The 22642-nt window shown below is 49.2% G+C and overlaps 1 protein-coding gene across 5 annotated transcripts in view; it reads left to right on the plus strand.

Moving 5' to 3' along the window:
* Positions 1-22642, plus strand: part of AGAP1 (ArfGAP with GTPase domain, ankyrin repeat and PH domain 1) — a 568365-nt gene that overhangs the window by 424223 nt on the left and 121500 nt on the right. For all 5 annotated transcript variants that reach the window (XM_081494022.1, XM_081494021.1, XM_081494020.1 and 2 more), the window contains one exon: positions 18841-19002. In XM_081494022.1, the coding sequence (XP_081350148.1) occupies positions 18841-19002 (162 nt within the window). The remainder of the gene's footprint in view (positions 1-18840; positions 19003-22642) is intronic.

Here is a 22642-nt window from a genome sequence, read left to right on the forward strand (position 1 = left end):
GTCCCACCTTCCAACCTTTGTGACTCACCCATTGATTTTATTATCTATCGTCTTCCCCACTAGAACTGAAACATCTTAAGGGTGAGGACTGGGTGGCTCAGATGGTAAAGAATCCACCTGCCAATGCAGGAGACTCGAGTTTGATCCCTGGTCTGGGACGATCTCCTGGAGAAGGAAATGGCAACCCACTGCAGTATTCTTGCCTGGGAGATCCCATGGACGGAAGAGCCTGGCAGTCCCCTAGGGTCGCAAAGAGTCGGACACACCTTAGTGGCCAAAACAATAGCAACAAAGAAGGGTGAGGATTCCGTGTAGTTCACCTCTCTGTTCCCAAGGCCCAGGACGGGGTGTGTCTCCATCAGGATCCACCCAGGGAGCCTCCCTTCAGGCTTCCATAAGGTACCAGAGTCATCCGCCCTGCGTGGTCCTGCAGCGAGCGCTTTAGACACACTGCTCGTTGAATCTATTACAGCTGTGAGCGGTGGTGCGCTTATCCTCATTTTAAATGAGAAAACTGAGTCTTTCGAGAATCTGAATAACTGGCCAGGATCACACAGCTGGCAGGATCACGAATCTCTAGATGGGCTGGGTGTGTGTCCACCTGAGTGGAAAGCGTGTGGGGTGGGGGAGTCATATAAGGTCCAACTGTTTTCCCTTGTTCTTACTTCAGCATTCAGAAATGAATACCCATTACTTAAATAAAATGTTTTACATAAAGTTATCCCAACCCAAATATCCTGAATATTCATTGGAAGGACTGATGCTGAAGCTGAAACTCGAATACTTTGGCCACCTGATACAAAGAGCCAACTCACTGGAAAAGACCCTGATGCTGGGAAAGATGGAAGGCAGGGGGAGAAGGGGACGACAGAGGATGAGATGGTTGGATGGCATCACTGACTCGATGGGCATGAGTTTGAGCAAGCTCTGGGAGATGGTGATGGACAGGAAAGCCTGGCGTGCTGCAGTCCATGGAGTCACAAAGAGTCGGATACACCTGAGCAATTGAACTGAATCAAAAAAAAGAAAGTGAAGTTGCTCAGTCGTGTCCGACTCTTTGCGACCGCATGGACTGTAGCCTGCCAGGCTCCTCCATCCATGGGATTTTCCAGGCAAGAGTACTGGAGTGGGTTGCCATTTCCTTCTCCAGGGGATCTTCCCCACCCAGGGATCTCCCACATTGCAGGCAGACTCTTTCCCGTCTGAGAACTGAGCTGATCCCAAATATGAATCCTGTAGTTAGAGAAAGCACAAGCGAAGAGATGAACATTTGAGAGTTCCCACTTGTACTTCATTAGGAGCTGTGTTCAGCTTGCAGCTTGAAGTGGTCAGAAGAGTGTGGTCACTGACTGGTGTTGGTAGAGCCAAGGGGAGCAGAGCAAGGTGGTGAGGGGTGGGGGTTTGAAGCATCAGGGCGGGGGTAGGGGGTGGTCAGTAGGGGAGCTGGGACCTGGTGGGAAAACAGAGACCAGAGTCAGGACACCCCTGAGCTCCCTGCCCCCATCCTGCCCATTGCCACACAGAGGAGAACATGACAGACAGCAGGAGACCCGATTCAACTCAGAGCAACCGGGTCAAGTCACGGAGAAGCCACAGAGCCTGTCCCGCCTCCTGGGAAGCAGACATTACCCCAGTAGTAACCGGGATTATGCACACACAGGAAGGGTCCACAGTAGGATGAACTGTAGCTTAAGAGTCTCATGGCGTTGAGCAGGTTGGCCGGAACCCATAACAAGGCTCTGGATCCTGGTCTTGCCCGCCCCTTCTCCTTGCCCACATAAGCACGGCTTGAACAAACAGGCTTCCTCTGGAGACTCTTCTGATGTGGAGTCAGATCCAGTCAGATACTTGGAGATATCATTTTGTTACTGATTTTTTTCACGTATTAAAGTTATACTTGTGGGAATTGCCGGAAGTCCAGTGGTTAGTACTCTGCACTTCCATTGTAAGGGGCATGGAGTTCGATCCCCCGTCCAGAACCAAGGTCTTGCCAGCCTCTCAGCGCGGCCAAAAAAAAACGTTGAATTTGTAAGAACAGTGGCCGTAGCGCCTCATAAGAGGCTGGTGTTAGGCTGTGCTTTTCCAGAGAGCTAGAAAATACTGTGCAATTCCACATTACGCCTCAGCTCAGCCTGTTTCTCTGCGCTTTCTCTCGGTATCATCGTTTTGTTCTCTTTCTTCACAATTGAACAGATCTGGTTAAATTCCTAAGTAGCCAAGGTCATGTCGATTCGCCACTTTGAGTGCCTACCGAGTCCCATTCTTGTGCCCATTTTGCATATTAAGCTTGTAAGTCCCGAGCTCTCTTCACAAATATCAGTATCTTCTCTTTTTTTTCCATTTTCCACTCACCCTCATGAAATAAGGGCAGAAATCCACTGAGTTGCCCCAGCTACATAAACACCCGGGCAGACTAGCAAGCCCAGCCGTGTTTCGCTGCCCCTCTACCCCCGGGCTGTTTTTAGAACTCGGTCACCTGTAATGCCAAAGGTCAGTCTCTGAAAAGGACAGAAGAGACACCTTCACCCGTGAAAAAGTGTCCTGAGATCTAGAATTAGAAAATGAACTTGAATTTCATGGAAGAAGGAAGAAAATACATACCCTGATTTCTTCCTTTTCTGAGCCAGAGTCGGGGAACCAGAGAGGGCAGTAAAAATAGCAGCTGCTCCCAAGAGCGCTTCGCTGCCGGGAAACGGAGGGTCTGAGACTGAGGGAAGCGGGGTGACTGTGGGCGTCAAACCTGGGTTATACCCCCTGTGGACCTAGAGGAATCGGGTGGGAAACCTTTCGGGAAACCCTGAAAGCCCTCCCACCTTGGGCCCCAGAGTCTCCTCTGCCCCCCAAAAGTGACAGAACCCCAGTGATGAGCAGGAGACAGCTGGCCGGTCCCAGCCGCCCCTGTGCTGTAGGACAGGGGTCCCCAGCGGTCCAGGGACTGTTAGGAACCACGCTGCACAGCAGGTGAGTGAGTAAAGCTTCACCTGTGTCCAGCTGCTCCCCGTCGCTGGCATCACTGCCGGAGCTCCGCCCCGTCAGATCAGCAGTGGCTTCAGATTCACGTCGGAGCACGAACCCTAACCTTCAAGTCAAGGCAGTGTATCCTGAGATTGCCACAACAGATAAAAAACGGGCACAATAGTTGTAATGCACTTGGGTCATCCCGCCCCACCCCCATCTGTGGAAAAACTGTCTTCCACGAAACCCATCTCTGTTGCCAGGAAGTGCTGGGGACCGCTGCTTAGACAGCACCGGGAGTGTGGGCAGGGGCAGCTGGAGAGAGTGTGTGTAAGAAAGCGTCACGGATGGCCGGAACCTTCTGCAGGGAGGAGGGGCGGGGAGAAGAGGAGAAGGCTCGTCTTCCTGAGGACTGGGGGCTGGCAGAGGCGAGGCGGTCGCATCCTGCTTGGGGAGGCTGTCGGGACTCTCGCTTCTTTTTAACCTCACCCCCGGGGATCAGAGGCGGCGTGGGGAGAATGGGAATGAGTGATCCCTGGGTGAATAGTAGGCGGCAGATTCTACTTCCTGGCCAGGGCCACCGCATCCTTTACTGACCCTCCGTCAGCCACACGGGGCTGGGCTCCTGCTCAAGGAAAAAGAGAAAAATGTCAGTTATTATGTTTGGGAGCACAATCTTATCTTTCATTTTATTTTACAGCAATTTCCCCAAAGATCCGCCATAGTATCTGATGGAACCATATTGACAAAATTTTAGCCATGATAAAGAAAATGCTTTGAACTCACCGCAAATCCAAGTCAAGATCTCCAAACACTTTCTTCTTTATTGTGTTCTGTTGCATTTTATTTTACTTTTGCCAGGACAAAGCCCAAATTCCAAGGCCATGCTGAAAGTAAAATGATAAAACTCGAGTAGTATGAAGGAAGTCAGTTCTTTTTTTTTTTCTTTTAAAGAATGTTCTGGACTGAAGGCTGAATTAGTAACTGCTTTTTGGTCAGAAGTAATTTCATATTAGTTTTTAAACGCCATCATTAATTTTAGATGTTACACTCTGATTTCTCATTTTTGTGGAAAAGACAAAATAAGAGTCGCTCATTTGGCCAATATTATTAAACTACTGAAGAAGGCTGTACTTTAAACAGCACTTCAGAAATGAAATGGCCTTTGGTCTGCGGTTTTGAATGGAGATATTATTCATGGTGTCTTCATCCAAGGGGTTACTGGGAGAGGCAGCCATCCTAAATATAATCTTTGACAGATTTTTCAGGCACGTTAGAATTATGTGTCACGTTACAAACTTTATACGTCCCAGACGTGCTTTTCGATTTGAGATTGACATGAAATGGCCATGAGATTCAATAGCACAGAACACAGAAATTTAGGGCAGGTTTTCAGACGGGCTTTTCAGCCTTCATGAAACCTCTTACTTGCCTGTAGCTTAATAGTCATAATTATTAGATTTCCTTTTAGCTTTGTTCTTTTTGTCATTTTCAGAAATGATGGCAGAATGAGATTAAGGTTGTGGTGACCATAGGTTACTAATTATGCTGCAAAACAGACATAACCTGGGATTGTTCCAGAAAAAGCAGGGTGATTGTCACCCTAGTCAAGCTGGCTCATCCGAGTACCCTTTTGTTGTTGTTCAGTTGCTCAGTTGTGTCCGACTCTCTGCGACCCCATGGACTGCAGCACGCCAGGCCTCCCTATCCATCACCAACTCCCAGAGCTTGCTCAAACTCATATCCATTGAGTCGGTGATGCCATCCAACCATCTCATTCTCTGTCATCCCCTTCTGCTCCCGCCTTCCATCTTTCCCAGCATCAGGGTCTTTTCCAGTGAGTCAGCTCTTCTCATCAGGTGGCCAAAGTAATGGAGCTTCAGCTTCAGCAAAAGTCCTTACAATGAATATTCAGGGTTGATTTCCTTTAGGATGGACTGGTTTGTACCCTTTGGTACAGCCTTTGTTCCTCGTGGGCACAATCCATGGGAGTTACTCATTTTATTCCAGCCCAGAGTCAGTGGTATGCTTGTATCCTAAGTGGTCAGAATCTTGGGCTTCAGATGCATTGTACCACACCAGCCTGCCAGTCCCCACATGCACTGGGCAGTTTTTGCATCATCAGAATGTAGGGCTTGCCAAATGTAGAAAGCTACAAGGCTCCTTCCAAAGAAGAAATCTTAGCTACTGGATTTGGGTAGAGACAAAACAGCCCACTGTGATCTACTCATTTGCCATCTGGTTTGGGGAAGTTTCTGTTACCCTGCATGCTAAGTGTAAAGTCACTTCAGTCATGCCCGACTCTTTGCAACCCTATGGACGGTAGCCCACCAGTCCATGGGATTCTCCAGGCAAGAATACTGAAGGGAGTTGCCACGCCCTCCTCCAGGGCATCTTCCCAACCCAGGGATCGAATCCACGTCTGTTACATCTCCTGCGTTGGCAGGCAGTTTCTTAATAACTAGCGCCACCTGGGAATCCCTCTGTTATCCTGCCTAATATGTATTAATATTTGTGACCTGGTCAGTATCATTAGCCTCATTTTCTTATTAATACAGCACCAGACTGGTTCCCAAATTCAAAGTGCGGACGACCTGAATGTCTCAAGTTCTTTATTCAAATGAATGCAGTACCAGCCCTCACCTGCCTCTGGTTAGAGACATGAGTGAGTTGATAACATCTGTGTTCAGGCAGAGGAAGTTAGAGTTAGCCTTGGAATCTACATAAAATATGTAGCACAGTCATTAGTCATTAGCAGCAGGTTAGCAAAATTCTAAAACAGCAGGAAAGAGAAATATTCTCTTTTCAGTGGCAGTTACAGAAGTCATCTCATACTCTTCAAAAAAAAAATTCGTAAGTCAAATCCTCACATTTAAATATAGAGTTGATCCATATTTTTATCAAAAATGTTTATTTGTTGAAAGGGTATACAGGTATGAGACAGGTGCCCACAGCAGCTCATGATGCAGTTTTAAATAGATGTATTCTGAGTACCTTTTGCGTCCACTATCGAATTACATTTGAATTGGTCTGTTTGGTTTTGCACTAATTGTATGTTTTTTTAAACACATGTACTTCCTAGGTGGCACTAGTGATAAAGAGCCCACCTGCCAATTTGAGACACTTGGGTTCAATCCCTGGGTTGGGAAGATCCCCTGGAGGAGGGCATGGCAACCCACACCAGTATTCTTGCCTGGAGAATCCCATGGACAGAGGAGCCTGGTGGGCTACTCTCCTTAGGTTTGCAAAAAGTCAGACATGACTGAAGTGACTTAGCACACACGTGTGCAAACACATAGCATCTTTCTGCTGTTTCCCCAGGGCCTAAAACAGTGCTTCTCACAAAGCAGGTGCTGGGTAGTTACTTGCAGACTGGTGTCTTGTGCACATATGTAGTCAGATCATGCTCATCTGAGTGGGGGGCTTTGTCACCTGTGCTCCCCAGTGATTGCTGGTGCCCTTCTCCAGCTCCCGGGGTTTGTGTGCAAAACCACTGAGAAGGGATAACCAACGGAGCCCACCCTTTAAACCGCCCCCTGTGCTCATCCTCCTGTGGGCTGAGTGGCTCAAGGCAGGAGGGGGTCCTGCTTACTATCCTCCAATCCTTTGACTGGGGCAATTGTTAGGGCCCAGGTGTGCGGAAAGGAATGGAGTTTCTGAGACCTGCAGGGCCTCTCTTTCAAGCGGCCGGACGTTTGAAGCACCTGATACCATCACTTACTGACCCGCCACCCACCATCAACAAAGGCTTGGGAACCACAATCAAGCCTCCTGTCCCACGGCTTCGGAGACAGTAGTGAGATGATATAGAACAAGAAGTTTTTCAAGTATCATTTTAAATGTTGAGAAGATATTATTTCTGTGACTTTGCAAATTACCATTTGATTTCATCAAAAAAAAAAGCCCCCCCACCGAGTTCAAACATGATGTTACATGTGATGATGCCCAAGGGAAATTGAGATCTTTTTAAAAAGAAGGTATAATATATCATCTTCATAGGGTAATCATTTATTTTCCAAAGGGCTCAAAACTGAAAGAATATTTAATACAGATTTTTTCAGCCGGCATTTAAATAATATTTAAATCCTCTAGGTCATAAATATACAATGATAGAGATACTGGATTTTTGTTTCTTCTGGCATTCAGAAACTTTCCTTAAATATGTAGGGTTTTTTTGTGCTACAGTTTGTGTCTTGGCCATTCTTTTTTTTTTTGGAAGACTTTTTACTGAGCACTTATATTTGGTGTTTGATGCCTACTGGCTGCTAGACACACATAAAGAAGTTAAAGCTCAGAGGGACACCACCACGGAAGGGAGACATCCCCCAGAATCAGATCACAGCACTTCGAAGGTGGTGGTAGGGGTGCAGTGTTGTATGGGAGCTGGGAAGAGGGGCAGGGAGGATGTCACAGAAAGGGTTGTCTGGCCCTGAGCTCCCAGCCCCTCTCTAATAGTTATCAGAACTTTGCTTCCTAAATTTATAATCTTCTTTCAGTCCAGTTCAGTTCAGTCGCTCAGCCGTGTCCAGCTCTTTGCGACTCCATGGATTGCAGCACGCCAGGCCTCCCTGTCCATCGCCTACTCCCGGAATTTACTCAAACTCATGTCCATTGAGTCAGTGATGCCATCCAAATAATCTTCTTTGGGCATCAGTTATATATGTTTTTGGTGTTGCAGTTCTGTGTTGAGAGTCCTTGGTTTCAACTTATTGGGTGATTTTTTTTTTCTTTAATTGAGGCATAGTTGATGTCCAATATTACATTCGATTTACGTATACAACGTAGTGATTCACAATTTTTAAAAGCTATATTCCATATATAGTTATTATAAACTATTGACTGTGTCCCCTATGCTGTACAGAATGTCCTTGTCATTTATTCTATACATAGTAGTTTGTACCTCTTAACTCCCCACCCCTATCTTGCAACCTCCCCTCTTCCCTCTCCCCGCTAGTAACCATTAGTTTGTTCTCTGTATCTGTGAGTCGGTTTCTTTATTAGATTCACTAGTTATATTTTTAGATTCCACATATAAGTGATACCAGTATTTGTTTTTCTCTGTCTGACTTGTATCACTAAATACCCTCCAGGTTCCTCCGTGTTGTGGCAGGTGGCACTTTTCATTCTTTTATCTGGCTGAGTGGCATTCTAATGTATGTGTCTACAGATGTCTAGCTAGCTAGCTCGGTAGATAAGTAGATATCTCGCATCTTCTTTACCCATCAGCTGTTGATGGACACTCGGGTTGCTCCCATATCTTGACAACTGCAAATAATGCTGCTGTGAACATTGGGATGCATGTATCTCTTCAAATTAGTGGTTTGTTTTGGTTTTCTTTTTCAAATAAATACCCAGGAATAGAATTGCTGGCTCATATGGTAGTTCTATTTTTAGTTTTTTGAGCCACCTCCATACTGTTCTCTATAGAGGCTGCACCGATTGACATTCCTACCAACAGGGACCGAGGTTTCGTTTTCTCCACATCCCTGCCAACTCTTGGTATTGTGAATGATTACTGTTAAAAAAAGAAAAGAAAAAAAGAAAAACTTGACTCCCCTTTGTGGCCACATTTAACTGGTTTTGAGGATTAAGGCTAAGAGCATGCCAGTGACCCTCCACGCCCCCCTGGATTGCCTGCCCGCTCAGATGCTCATGCTCCATGCTGTGTGTGAGTGTGTGTGTCTGCGTCCGGTGTGTTTATTGATACCATCTCCTCACTGGAAGGGAAGCTCTCCAGGAGCGGAGCTGTGTTTACTTTGGCTGGTACCCCTCTAGAAGAGAGCCTGACTGGGGTGAGCGGGTCTGTCTGTCCATCCACTTACCTGGCAGGTGGTCAGCACCCCCTGAGCACAGGGTCCAGGCAGTGTGTGGCACTGTGCCCCCCTGGATTGCTGAGGGTGTGAGAGGGAGAGTCGAGTCAGGCTGGACCGCGCTGCTGACCTGCACACCTGGAGGGTGGCGTTGCTGTCGACCGAGACGGAGAAGGGGCAGGTTGGGGTGTGGCCAGCCAGGGCCGGTGCTCAGAGGTGCCCTTTTGCCCATTGTGGTGGAGATACTGAGACCCAAAGGAGATGAAGTACCCGATCGCACAGCCAGGTGGGATTTTGAGCTGCTCTTCTGATGCCACAGCTGTGCTAGTTTCTTCTTGTGGAACTCACGCTGTGGTTCTCTCCCTGCCCCATCTGCCTTCCTCTTCGGCCGCTTGATGCCAGCCGTTCTGAGGACTGTGAACTTCCTCATCAGGAGGCATGGAGAATAAGAGCTGAAATGGGAGTCAGCCAGCAAGTGGTACCCCTCACACACTGCCATGGGCGGGGGGAGTGCAGAACTCATTTTCTTGGGCCCTTCCCTTGTAAACTGCCCTAATGCAATAATTATGAATATTAAAAAAATATGTGAAAGGTATTGATTTATGGTAAAAAAAAAAAAAATTGCAGTCCATCTAAGCAGTAGGGAAATAGTTAAGTAGGCTCAAGCACACTCTACTCTTTATTTACCTTTTTGACACTGTGACCCTAGAGCAATGGAAGGATTTGTCACAACCAAATTACCTCCTGTTTTAGTCTGGGCTTCTGTGTATCAGGTTTTCTTAAAGCTGGGAGCACCATTGCTCTACTTTTTCAAACCACATGATGTCAGTAGATGAAGAGCAGGGACATGCCGTGAAGAAATAGCCTTGTCTTCATGTATTTCTGCGTCTTGCTCAGAATGAACCAACTGAACACATTCAGGACCCTGGACAGAGCCCTCCAGGGCCGTGTGGAACTGTAGCAGGACTTGGGAATTTGATTCCAAGTGACTTTTCATAGAAACAGCCAAGTTTCTAAAGATGGGAAATTTATGTTATCAAAGAAGGATCGTGCATCTAATTCACTATTTAGCTGAGTTTTCTTCTAGACGGCTCAGCCTTTCTCCGGCCTGCTCGGCCAGTGGAGCCTCCCACGTGTAAGAGAATCTCTTTGTCATTTAGGGACCGTCAGCGCCCAACTTGAGAAATGGGTTGTGGCTGATTATGTAAAAAGAGATGAGGCTGCCAAGAGGCAGGAGTCTCTTGAAATGATTTCATTTCCACCTAACAGTACTGCTCAGAGCACCTTTTTGCATTTTTCGGGAGCACACCGGATTAATTTAAACTTGTGCAGCTTGATTCGGCTGGAAATCAACTAGAGAACAATTTAATTTTTGACCCTTAGATATAAAATCCTGGCTTGCGTTGCCCCAGATCAGGCGATCGTATCAGGACATGCTGAGCATCCGGCAGGAGGAAAAACGAAAGGGACCCGAGGAGACGCTTTCAGAGCCTGCCGTCGTGGGCAGGAAGGGACGGGTGACAAGGTGGTGAAGAGTGCGGGGCAGCAGCATGTCCCAGGAGGTCGGGGGGGGGGGGGCGTGAGGAAGCTTGAGAGGAGCAAGGCCCCCCCCCCCACAGGCATGTGCTGTCCTCCGTAGGGCAAGGCGGACGTGGGGCGGCTCCCTCAAAAGAGTGACCATCACAGGGTCCACCCTCTATCTGAGACGTAGAACCGGGTCGTGGTGGGTGGCTGGAGACCCAGGCAGCCGCGTGAGTCCCCGCACTCGATGTGTGGCCCGAGTCTTTTGAACGGCTTAGCTTAGGTTCCTGAATGCCCCCAGGCCCCCTTGGACCACCTGCTCTAACACCAAACCTGCAATCTTTCTAGCCTGTCCCACCAACTTCTTTTGTCTCCCTCATTTCGTGGCTCTGAGCACTTAATACAGGGTTGTTGTTATTCAGTCACTCAGTCATATCTGACTCTTTGTGACCCCACAGAGTGTAGCCCGCCAGGCTCCTCTGTCCATGGGATTTCCCAGGCAAGAATACTGGAGCAGGTTGCCATTTCCTTCGCCGGGGGATCTTCCTGACCCAGGGTTGGAACCCACATCTCCTACACTGGCAGGCAGGTTCATTACCACTGAGCCACCATGGAAGCCCATTTAATACAATGACCCCCGCCCCCTGCCACCTTTCTTTTTTTTTTTTTGCTTAAAAATAGCTTTATTGAGATTAACGCTCAGAGCACATATAATTCACCCGTTTATCGCTGACAGTTCAGCACTTATAGTATATTCACAGATAGGGGCAACCATCGCACAGTCCTAGAACATTTTCATTGCCTCGGAACGAAACCCCATACCCTAATTAGCAATCAGAATTTCTGGGGGATTTTGAAGGCTGTTCTGGAAGCATATGTCAGTAAGGAAGGGCTTCAGGTAAATGAAGACCCATCCCGACCCGTCCGGCTTCCTCGACCGAGATCTCTGGGTGGAATGGAAGTCGGCCCGGGTAGGACACCCTTCTCCCCGTCTTCTGCCTTCACCCCGGCCCCTCCTATTGTCTTCCTTTCCTCCCACTTTTGTGAGTCCGTCTAACGCTGTGTTGTCGCTCCCTTTTCCCCATCACCTGTCATCTTCCCGGGCCCCCCACCGTGTCCCCGCTGCCCCTTCTTCTGACACCGTGTACCCTCTGTGTGCGCGCCGCCAGCCGCAAAGGGAGCTGGACAATGTGCCGGGCTCTGAAACATCTTCAGAGATGGGGATTCAAGTAAACCTCCTCCTGTTGAAAGCTCCAGTCAAAAGGACTGTGAGAAGGGGCGAGGTTTTGAACTTCACTTCACACTCAACCTTTTAACAGAGGCCCGGGATGTTGTGATTTCCTTGGATGGCAGAGGTGGCCTGGTTCTTTATTTACCAGCCCACATGTCTCTCTGTGCTCCAGGGAGAGCAGAGCCCTTCGTGAAGGTCCAAATTGGCTTTATACTGTCGGCTTTTGTCTTGAAGGAAATAGGTTTTAATGGACCGGCTCCTGCGATGACTTCATCTTGAATGTTTGAAAGGTTTTAGCTCTCCAGTGATCTCCCCACCACCACACGTCCCCGACAAATAGCCCTGTCTTTGATCATTTTGAATTCTCGTAATACCAAAACATGAAGATTTTCTTTTTTAGTTTTATATGGTTTCTAATCCTGCCAAATGAGCAAGGTAGGGTCTATGTGAGAGTGGGAAAGAACAGCTAATATGCATTCATGGTCCTTTCCCTTTTTTTTTTTTTTTAATAGACATTCAGGCTTCTGTTTTATAATTTTGTTTGTTTATGATTTTTTGGCTGTGCTGGGCCTTCATTGCCGCATGGGCTTTTCTCTAGTTGCAGCAAGGGGCTACTCCATAATTGTGATGCTTGGGCTCGCTGCAGCGGCTTCTCTCGTGGAACACGGAGTACTCAGGCTTTTTAGCAGCTGTAGCAGGTGGGCTCAGTCGTGTGGCTTCCAGGCTCTGAAACCCTGCTGTTGTGACTTCCCTTCACCTCAATGCCTGGCGTCTTTCTGGACCAGGGATTGAACCGGTGTCTCCTTGCACCGGCAGGCAGATTCTTTACCGCTGAGCCACCAGGGAAGCCCTCCAGGCTTCTTGTGAGCATGCCTTTTAAAGCATTCCCCATTGTTCCATCGCTCAGTCATGTCTGATTCTTTGCAACCCCATGGCCTGTAGCCCGCCAAGCTCCTCCATCCACTGGATTTCTCCAGGCAAGAATAAATACCAAAGCGGGTAGCCATTTCCTTCTCCGGGGGATCTTCCCCCATCTAGGATGGAACCCGCGTCTCCTGCATTGGCAGGTGGAATCTTTACCGCTGAGCCACCCGGGAAGCCCTCTTTCTTCAACACGTAGGAAATTAACAGTCAGCCTGCCTTCAGGACGATCAGCAGCCCCTCCAGATAGTGTGCGTGGGGCGGGGCGGGGGAGCCCTGCAGGGAATTCTTGGTGTCCACTCTGCAGGTCAAGCCCAGTAAGGGGGAGCGGTGGGAGGCGTCCCTCCAGAGCCCCTGGCTCACTGACATAGACTCCGGGGGGTGAGGAGCACACGTCCGCTGGAGGAGCACTGGCCATAGTGATACCAGTTTTGTTGCGGTGCTAACAGTCATGGGGACGCTCAGCGCCCACGCAGCACGGTGCAGAAGGACTCCCCCTGGCCCGGCAGACACACTGGAGACCCCTTGGCAGAAGCACAGACTTGGGAGTCAGGGGCACGGAGCCCAGTCTATTGAATAGCAGCCGGGGATATCAAAAACCCATCCTCACACCTGGCAACGACGGCCATCACCGAGGCACGCTCCCCGCAACAGTTCATCGAAAATGGCCCAGCTAATGATCGGCTGGGCAGATAATCGGAGGAGAGTTAATTGTAAGGTTCGATATGGCATCTTGTCAGCAGAGATAAGTTGTCACGTTTTCCACTTGAGCTGAAACTAAATGATTGTAAAATAAGTTATGAGTGTCCTTGGGCCTGTCTGCCGGAATGATGGCTAAGAATACATTCCTGGCCCATCAGTCTCAAGCAGGCTGCTTGATATTTATGCGGACGGAATGTTATTTTATTCCCCCTCTAGTCATGCTTGTCAGCTCTCCAAGTGAAAAGTGAAACTGCTTCTTTGACTCATACTTCACGTACCGAAGCTCGAGAGCCTGCAGATTGTTATCATTATTGCTCGTATTATGTATTTTTTGGGGTGTGGGTTGAACATTGATGCCCGATTGGGAAGAACTAATGGCCGGCATTGAGCACACAGGATGGCGGAGGACCGGCCCATCCCGGCTCAGCGCCGCGTCTCGGGGACTCCGGGTCCCTCCATCAAAGCTGGGTGAGAAGGGGCGTAATGAGGCACGCACCTTGCTAATTTGCTGTGGCTTTCTTCTCTCCCCATCTCCCCTCTTCTGCCCTCTGCTTTGCCCCCTCTCGCGTTTAAGGCCGTCAACGGGGCCATCTGTCTGGCGCACACTAATTGATACGAAACAAGATGCGTTATTTGTTCTCAGGAGGAGTGGCCCGTGTTCTGCGGGCGCATTTTCAGGGTCTGGGGCCGAACTGTCAGAGGCTCTCCGGGCTGAGGGATACGTTGTCAGACAAGAGGAGTCATCAGGGGTGGAAAAGCCCGGCACAGAAGCCCGGTGTGTTTTGATGGGTCGTATTTTAAACCAGGGCACCGTTAAATACCTCCTCCTGAAAGGGAGTGCTCAGGATCTAGGAGCCAGGCATTCAGATACCAGCACCCAGACTCGGAACCCAGGTCACTAGAAACCAGAGCATCCTTGACGTGACCCCCAGCCTGGAGAACGGTCAGGGCTGCCGGAGACCCTCTCTGCTCCAGGCCTCCCTGACCACGACCCGGCCTGCCCCTGCTTGGCCTCTGTCGTGATACGCCACCCCAAGCCCGCCCTCTGGGCCACAGACGCGGGCCCCTCACATCGTGGGTGCTCCTGCTGCAGTCAGGCCGCCTGGCCCCGACACACAGCCTCCTCTTCCCGGCAGGACTCTTCATTCCTGGGCAGCTGCCTGTCTTTGCCCAGCTGTCCGCCCCTGAGCTGTACCTGCCTCCATGGACCCCACCCTGGAGCACTTGGTTTTCTGTCCCTGACTCCCACTTAGCCCACCCACTGTGGACACCCAACCTCATGGTGGTTATCTCTCCTTCCTCCAGCTAGAGGAAGGACACGTGTGCAGGGCTTGGGCCAGCACTGAAGCATTGACCCGAGCAGGGAGAAGAGACAAGGCTCCAGCTGTGCCTGCAGTCTCTAGACTTTGGCAATGGTGCTCTTGGCCGGGCCTTGGTCCTGTGAGCAGGAAGCCAGACCGTAGATGGGGAATGCTTCTTGGTTTCCAAGCAACGGGTACACGTCACTTCCTTTATTCATGCCCCTTCTTGTCTGAGTCGGAATTCGTGGGGCTCACAAACAGCTGGTCCTGCCTTCTGGTTTTGTCACTGGGATCATTGTTTCTATAACTAGATGACAGCCCTGAGTTATTCTGAAAGCTCACCTCCTGCCTCCCTCCCTCCCTCCGGGGCCCAGATCAGGACCCGTGTTTTTTGCTCTCCCCTTCACCCTCCCCACGCCAACCCCTCTCCTGGCCCTTTCCCTGACTCAGTGGTTCCTTTGTCTCTGTCACTCGCACTCTGGGTCCTGGTGGCTCCTCCTGGAGCCACGTTCGTGTTTCTCAAGGCAGGCCACGGAGCCAGCTTGCCTCGGTGACCATGGACGTGTGGATGGTTCCCCACCTTGCTTCTCTCTGCGTGTAGGTGGCACTTTTGTCTACATAGGATTAAAAGTGAGTGAAGTCGCTCAGTCGTGTCCAACGTTTTGCGACCCTATGGACTGTAGCCCACAAGTCTCCTCCATCCGTGGAATTTTCTAGGCAAGAGTACTGGAGTGGGTTGCCATTTCCTTCTCCAGGGAATCTTGGTGTTTCTGCCACAGATCTGATTCCTCCTCTTCAAACTGATTGCCTGGAATATAGTCTTTCCTGGGGGTATCAAGCGAGAGATCAGACAGGCCTCCTCTCAGTCAGTAGAAGTCAACTCCATGGGGACAGGGGTTTTTGCCCTCTAGTCCAGTCATGTACGGATGTGAGAATTGGACCGTAAAGAAGGCTGAGCACCAAAGAATGGATACTTTCGAACTGTGGTGCCAAGGGACTGAGGGAAATAACAAAACACCAGTCCTGCTGCAGCAGAGGGCAGCTGTCGTGGCCTGCACCCCCTTCTGCCTCCATGATTAGAGGGTGGGGACGGTCACTGGGACCAGCTACCCCATGGCCTGTCACCCAGCCTGGCACACGGTGGGTTCTTAACACTGCAGGGTCAGAGAAGATACGGTCAGAGCGTGAAGATTTTTGAAACCTGGGCAGAAAATATTTGAAATGACAGATATATTCATCATAAGGCTTGAGCACTGACTAACATGTAAAAGGGCTGCTTTAGGATCAGCCAGTGGCCCTGGGGTCCCTGGATGCCTCAGCAGTATCAGGCAGCTTCTGAACTCTCTGAAATTGTGCACAGGTATTAACTAGACTAGGGGCTTCCCAGGTGGCTCAGCGGTAAAGAATCCCCCTGCCAATGCAGGAGATGAGGGCTCAATCCCTGGGTCAGGAAGAACCCCTAGAGGAGGAAATGGCAACCCGCTCCAGTATTCTTGCCCGGAGAATCCCAAGGACAGAGGAGCCTGGTGGGCGACGGTCCATGGGGTCACAAAGAGTCGAACATGACTTAGTGACTAAACAACAACATTAACCAGACTAACCTTTTTTCCCCTTGATGTCTACATACAGTATTATGTACAGTGGGGTATATTATATACAGTGGGCTCTAGTATTTTAAAAATTAAAAAACGTGTGTATAAGAAATGCTATTTTTAAAAGATTTGTATTGTGGAAGACCGGGACCATTGAAAAGGTGGAAAGCTAGCAAGAGAGCAACCCCCCCCTGCAGTTAGCCACCCTCCCTGGACCTGGAGGGGGGGGGATCTAGGGGGGAGGAGCCAAAGCCAGGGCGAGTGTCCTTTGGTGGAGAGCAGGCGGCAACTTGGAGAGAATGAAGAAGAAAGGACCACGTGGATAAAGGGTCAACCTAGAGTCCCAGTCTCCTGGAGGCAGGTTCTCCTGCAGGAGGGAGCTGGGGTTGACTCTTCCACCCCTCCCAGGACAGGCTCCCAGAGGCCTTGGCTCCACAGGGGACGGGAAGAAGGTGGACCCTCCTGACTGTGCAGGGATGGGAAAGGGGCTGCTGGTCTTAGGATGTCAGCAAGTTGCTTCCTAGGGCATTCCTGGAGCTGGGTGTAGAGCTTAAAAGATACTAAGCTTTTTTTTTTTTCTTAATACATGCTAAAATGTTCTAGAAGTTCAGAAAATGAAAGTATTTTAGATTCGGATTTCCAGTATCTTTTTATAAAAGTGTTATTTGCTTGTTTGTTTTTGGCTGTGCTGGGTCTTCGTTGCTGCGGAGGCTTTTCTCTTGTTGTGGCCACTGGGGGCTCGGCTCTAGCTGCCACGCTCAGGTTTCTCATTGCAGTGGCTTCTCTTCTTGTGAAGCACAGGCTCTAGGCGTGCGGGCTTCAGTAGCTGTGGCTCCCGGGCCCTAGAGCACAGGCTCATCGGTTATGGCCCACGGGCTTAGTTGTCCCTGCGGCCGGTGGGATCTTCCCCAGTCAGGAATCGAGCCCATCTCTCCTGCATTGGCAGGACAATTCTTTACCACTGAGGCACCAGGGAAGCCCTCGAGTATCTTTATATTCAAAATCAGGTCATCCTTCTGTTCAAAACCCTGCAGCGGCTCCCTAGAGTAAAAGCCGGGTCCTAGACAATGTCTAAGCCCCTTCCTCTCTGATGATGTCCACTCTGAGTCTCCCATCCTCACCAGCCCTGGCCACTCGCCCCTCTGTGGCTCTGGGACACCGCCAGCATGCACGCCTGGCCTTAGGGCCAGGCTCTGGTGATTTCCTCCTCCCTGAGGTATGCACCTGAGTTCTCATGTCTTCACCATCTTTAAGCACTGCCCACGTGTTGCCTTCTCATCAAGACCCTCTCTGTCCCCCCCCCCACCTCTCCACCACCTCTGTAATCTCCACCCTCCTTGCGCTCCTTTCCCCTCTCACCACCTTGTGAGGACGTCTGGGTTGTGACCCTGCAGCTGTCTCAATGCCGCTCAGACAGGGACCTTTGTTATTCTCAGCAGTGGATCCCAGACACCTAGAAAAGTGACTGGCCCACAGTAAGTGCTCAAAAGAACATTCGTTAAATGAATGAATGTTTGTTCATTCATTGCACAGAATGTTCTGTCTTTTGAGTTAACAAAGATGCTGCGTCATGAAATGATGAGTTTTTAGGAGCTTGCAGGTATCTGGATAGTGTTCCTTCATCCCTTTCTCAGTGAACTTGTTCATTCTGCTGAATTGCATGTTCATTTCAGGTCTTAAGGGTGTTGTGTTCTTCTCTCTGATAAAGTAAAATTAGACATCATAAGTTGAGAGTTTCACTTCCAGTGAATGATCTCATTTGTGCACTGGTTTTAAACATTTTGGTGAGTAGGTTCAGTGAATCAAAAATTGCCGGGTCTACTGTGGACTTCTAAGCTCTGTTGCTGGACATTGGTGAGACAGGGAGGTGGCGTGTGGCATCTCACTAGTAATTAACTGATGTGTGGGCCTATAAAATCTTGACGGAAGGAGACAGAGAATCAGAAATACCTGTATCTTGTGTGTGAGCGCACACACGATCAACCCCATTTAAGATGACCCTCTCCTATGTATTCCTGAGTATGTCTTTCATTCCTAATATATCAAATTGTTTGTAGGAAGAGAGAAATAAACAAGTAAACTCCCCCCCTCATTTTCCTTTTCCAGAACTCCAAACGTGCAAAATAGAGAACTTTATAAATCAGATAAAGACAAATAAAATACGATATCACTTATGTGTGGAATCTTAAAAAAAAAGGGTTCAAACGAACTTATCTACAAAATAGAAATGGAATCACAGATGTAGAAAACAAACTTATGGCAGCCGGGGGGAAAGGAGAAGAGAGGAATAATTTAGGAAAGAGACTGAGGTTGACATATACACATGACTATGTAGAATATCAATAACTAAGAAGAACCTACTGTGTCACACAGGAAACTCTACGCAATAGTCTGTAATGACCTATATGGGAAAAGAATCCTTAAAAAAGAGTGGGTATATGTATATGTATCACTGATGCACTTTGCCATACACCTGAAACTAAAGCAACATTTCAAATCAACTCTACTCCAATAAAAAAATTTTTAAAGTAATAAAGTTGGAGAAGCACTGGTCTTAAAAAAAATAAGGAGGACTTTAAATTCTCCTGAGCAAAAAGAAGACGCCAAAACGAGCTCCTGCTTTGGAATGGCAGGTGGCATGTTCGAGCACGGGGCACCGTGACCTTTTAACACAGATTTGCTCTGAGCCCCCGGTTCAGACTGTGTCTGGGGCTTGGTAACTGGAGGAACGTTGCTGTGGTCCTTGGCAGAGCCTGGTTTCTCCATGCTGACCTCTGCGCTTTTTTCCTTTTCCGGTCCGGCGGCAGACACGGGGCTGGGTGACCCCCTGTGCTCAAGCCCCAGCATTTCCAGCACCGCCAGCCCCAAGCTCGACCCGCCCCCCTCCCCTCACGCCAACAGAAAGAAGCATCGGAGGAAGAAAAGCACGAGCAACTTCAAAGCCGACGGCCTCTCCGGCACCGCTGACGGTAAGGCGCCCCCACCTCCACCGCACCCCACCTTCCAAGGACTTTTGGGGGCAGAGTTCGCGTTTCTGAAAAGTAATTCTCACTCCTCTCATTTGTAGCATCATTTACCCTCCGAACCACAAACGCTCAGGGATGCAGGTCACTGCGTGTGCTTTATGTTTACAAGGTGGTGCTGGGGGCCCTCTCTCTACCCACTGATGCTCCAGACTGCTCACACACATCAGCTGTCTTACTCCTGACAGCTGCCGCCTTGTCCATGGCAACACTGGTGGCCCGGCGCCCCATACATCTGGGCAGGTGGTTTGGTCTTGCCTGACCTCAGCAAGCTGGGTTCGGGTGTGCGCTCCAGCCGCGCTGTGCCACGTTGTCTTCCTCCAAAAAAACACCGGCCTCCTGATGTAGGAATCTTCCCTGATACCAGCTAGACTTAATTTCGAGTTAAGACAGCCGCTCCGATCCTGGCTTGCAGCTTCGTCTGATGGTAACCGCCCCCTCTATTAATGCCCATCACTCTTGTTGTTTTGTGAGCTGCATTAGTATTTCCATGGGCACCGTCTGTCTTGATTCTCCTCTGACTTGTTGAAGTCAGGTTTTATGCTCAGGGCTGGGCCCATGTGATCTTTCAGAAGTGGCTCCTTCTGGTGGACTTACATTTTTTTATTCCTTGGTTTGCGAATAGAGGTGGACATGCACACACAGGTGCACAGGCGTGGTGGGAGGTGAAATTAATACACTGTAATAAACAAGTCAAAGAAGTACTTCAAAGGAAAGTTCAGATGTCAAAACATTGTTGTGTATCATGAATAATGATTGGCGAGACCAGTGAGAGTAAAAGAATCTGGTTTCAACAAGGATCCCGTGTGTGCCGGAAGCGACCTTCATAACTCACGTCCTTTTCTTGCTCTATTTCTGCTGCAGTTTTTCTCAGATACGCTTTTGATTGTTCAAACTGCAAGTTTGAGTGTGAAAGAAAGTGCATGTTCCTTCCTAATATCCGAAGATAAGCTTAAATCAGATAAACCCACAATGCATTTGTTAGCAAGACAGGAGCAGAGTTTACGGTACGTGCACTGTGTCGTTTACCGTAGTTCTGTGAGTTCGTGGCATTTTCATTTATAATGAGGAGACTGAGGTTCAGAGTGTCAGGGAGCTTGTTGGGGCTCTCACGGTGGCGGGAAAGAGTCTAGAAGCCCTTTTTCAGTGCCTGTCTTACCATTTTGCCTCCCATAGCTTCCTGCTAACAAGTTTAGCCCATAAAAACTGATTTTCTCCTGTTATGATAAATGAGGATGATCCTGTTATATCAGCAGTGGTGAGAAATAACGATTGTGGGTCAAAGCACCCACTCAGACACCGCTGGCCTTCCCGCTGGAAAATAAATCGCCCACAGATGCTGAGCATTGGTGCAATGCCTTCCAAAAACTTCAGCAAAAAGCCCCCAGCCACGAATGGGTGGCCACACCCCCTGCTACAAGAGGACTGGGGTAAAGTCAGGAAGATGCATGGCCACCGGCCAGGTGGGGAGCAGGTGCTCCACGGGCTCAGGGGAAGAGTAAAATTTGCCTCAGGGAAAGGTCTCAGGCCCATTTCACAGATAAACATCTTACTGTGTTTGTGACGTGTTTCCAACTGATGACTTTTTTTTAAAAGGTACCACTTGACAGAAGCTGATTATCAAGTCCACCTATCACTTCACTACACACATTTCATCCTTTCTAATCATTCTACCCACCTCCTGGCGTAGTGAAAACTGTGTGAATAAGATACAGCCTGAGTAGTGGTTGCGTGCTTAGTTGGGCTGCCGATTCAAATCAGCATCCTCGTCATCCAGTGGGTTCGCAGAAAGTTCGAGAAGTGACAGCAGGCTTGTCGGATGGCTGAAATGTTTCCATCTTCCACTTCCTTCGTTACTGAGGTGGTACTGTGGGCTCTGAGCGATAGCCTGTGATGAGGCTGAGTCAGATCCTCAGCCCCAAGCCAACCATGGACCCTTTCATTAAGGGGCCTTCCTGCCGAGGTGGTGATGCAAACAGAAAGACAGATTCAGAAGCACCCAAATTAGAAATCACAACAGCATCTCGGGCATGTTTGATGAGTGTCGGTTGATGTGTGTTCAGAAGTTCAGTGCTAATGACTAGAAAGGACACTGTGCCTTGCTTTGTAGTTAAGAGGACCATCCCTAGGATGCCATATCCGTGACATCGTTCCACTAGAAAATAAGACAAGTTCTCTGTAAAAAGAAAACGGATCATTTTTCCCTAGGAAAATTTACCTTCCAAACTATAAATGAGTCATTTTGGGGAGACAGGCTATATCCAAGGCATATTATTCGTCTTTTTTCCCACATTTTAACATCTTTGAAGTCAGAATGCATTGTTCAATTGAGATAATTTTATATTCACAATGATGCACAATTTAAAATTTTTTCTTAATAACTATTAAAGTGTATTGTGAGAACCATCAGAGCTAAGCCTTCTTACAATGAAAGCTAGTTGTGTATTTTTAGAGGATTGTTTAATTTTAAATATTAAAAATATTTCTATTTCTCTTTCCTGCAAAGCACTGTGACTTGTTATTGTCAGTGTATTCTCTTTGACTTGACCTCATGCTGAAAAGTTGCAATGGCAGATACAACAAGTTCTCTAGATGATGTCCATAAAGTGGGTGAATTGTGTAGTTTTTGAGATGCTCCGTTGGATCAGATGACTAGACTCAAATCTCTATCGAGTATGAGAAAAATGCAGTTCCACTGAGAGTCAGCTATTTCACTCAGGGTTCCCACAGGGTTCCCAGCAAACCATGGCACCCTCAGCTGGGTCATTGGTGGGAATTTTCCACAGGGACTGTCAGTAGAAGCGTGGGCAGGGTGTGGGAAGAGCTATAGAGGTGGTGTGGGCCCCCGGCGGGTAACAGGGAAAGGAGGGGCTGTTTATAAGACCCAGAGGGAGGCATCTGGGGACGGCTTCCATCCGGGGATGTGTCCTTCAACAGAAGGACACGTGCCACTTGGTGACCCAGAGGGTGAGGAGCCCCGGAGAAGCCCCTGGCCTCCCTGCCCTCCTTGCCTCTGGCCCCCTGCTGCCACCTCCTCGGCCAAACCTGATGAGACGCCAGAGACTTCAGAGCTGCTGACGCCGCCACCCAGGCCTGCCTCCAAGGGCGGTGGAGGGCAGGCGGGGACCAGCTAGCAGAAGCCGTGAGCTGCTCGTGCCTTTCCCAGTGTCTCTTACACACACCTGGGCACACCTGGCCCCTGATGTAACGTCACTGCAGCAGACCAGAGGTCTCTGGGCACACCTGGCCCCTGATGTAACGTCACTGCAGCAGACCAGAGGTCTCTGTCCCCCGTGGCCCCCCAAGGGCCCGGCCTGAGCCCTGCTGAGGGAGGGGTCGGAGCTCCACGTATGCACATCTGAACCGTCTCCCCCAAGCCCGTAAGGGAGCCCCACTCTCTGCCCAGGCTCACAGCTGAGCGCCAAGTTTCTGTCCCTGGGCATTTCTTACCTTTGCGGTGTCTTTGTTCAGAAAGTAAAGACTAAAAGTGTGCCCTCATCAAATATGTATGTTGCCTGAAATTCCAGAAACTCTCTGTCCATGTGGGGGCCCTTGGTGCCGTAAAGATCTTCCTTCCCTGACTTCC

Source organism: Giraffa tippelskirchi, chromosome 5, assembly GCF_054371585.1.
Source record: "Giraffa tippelskirchi isolate mGirTip1 chromosome 5, T2T-mGirTip1v1.2.pri, whole genome shotgun sequence".
NCBI classification, from domain to species: Eukaryota; Metazoa; Chordata; class Mammalia; order Artiodactyla; family Giraffidae; genus Giraffa; species Giraffa tippelskirchi.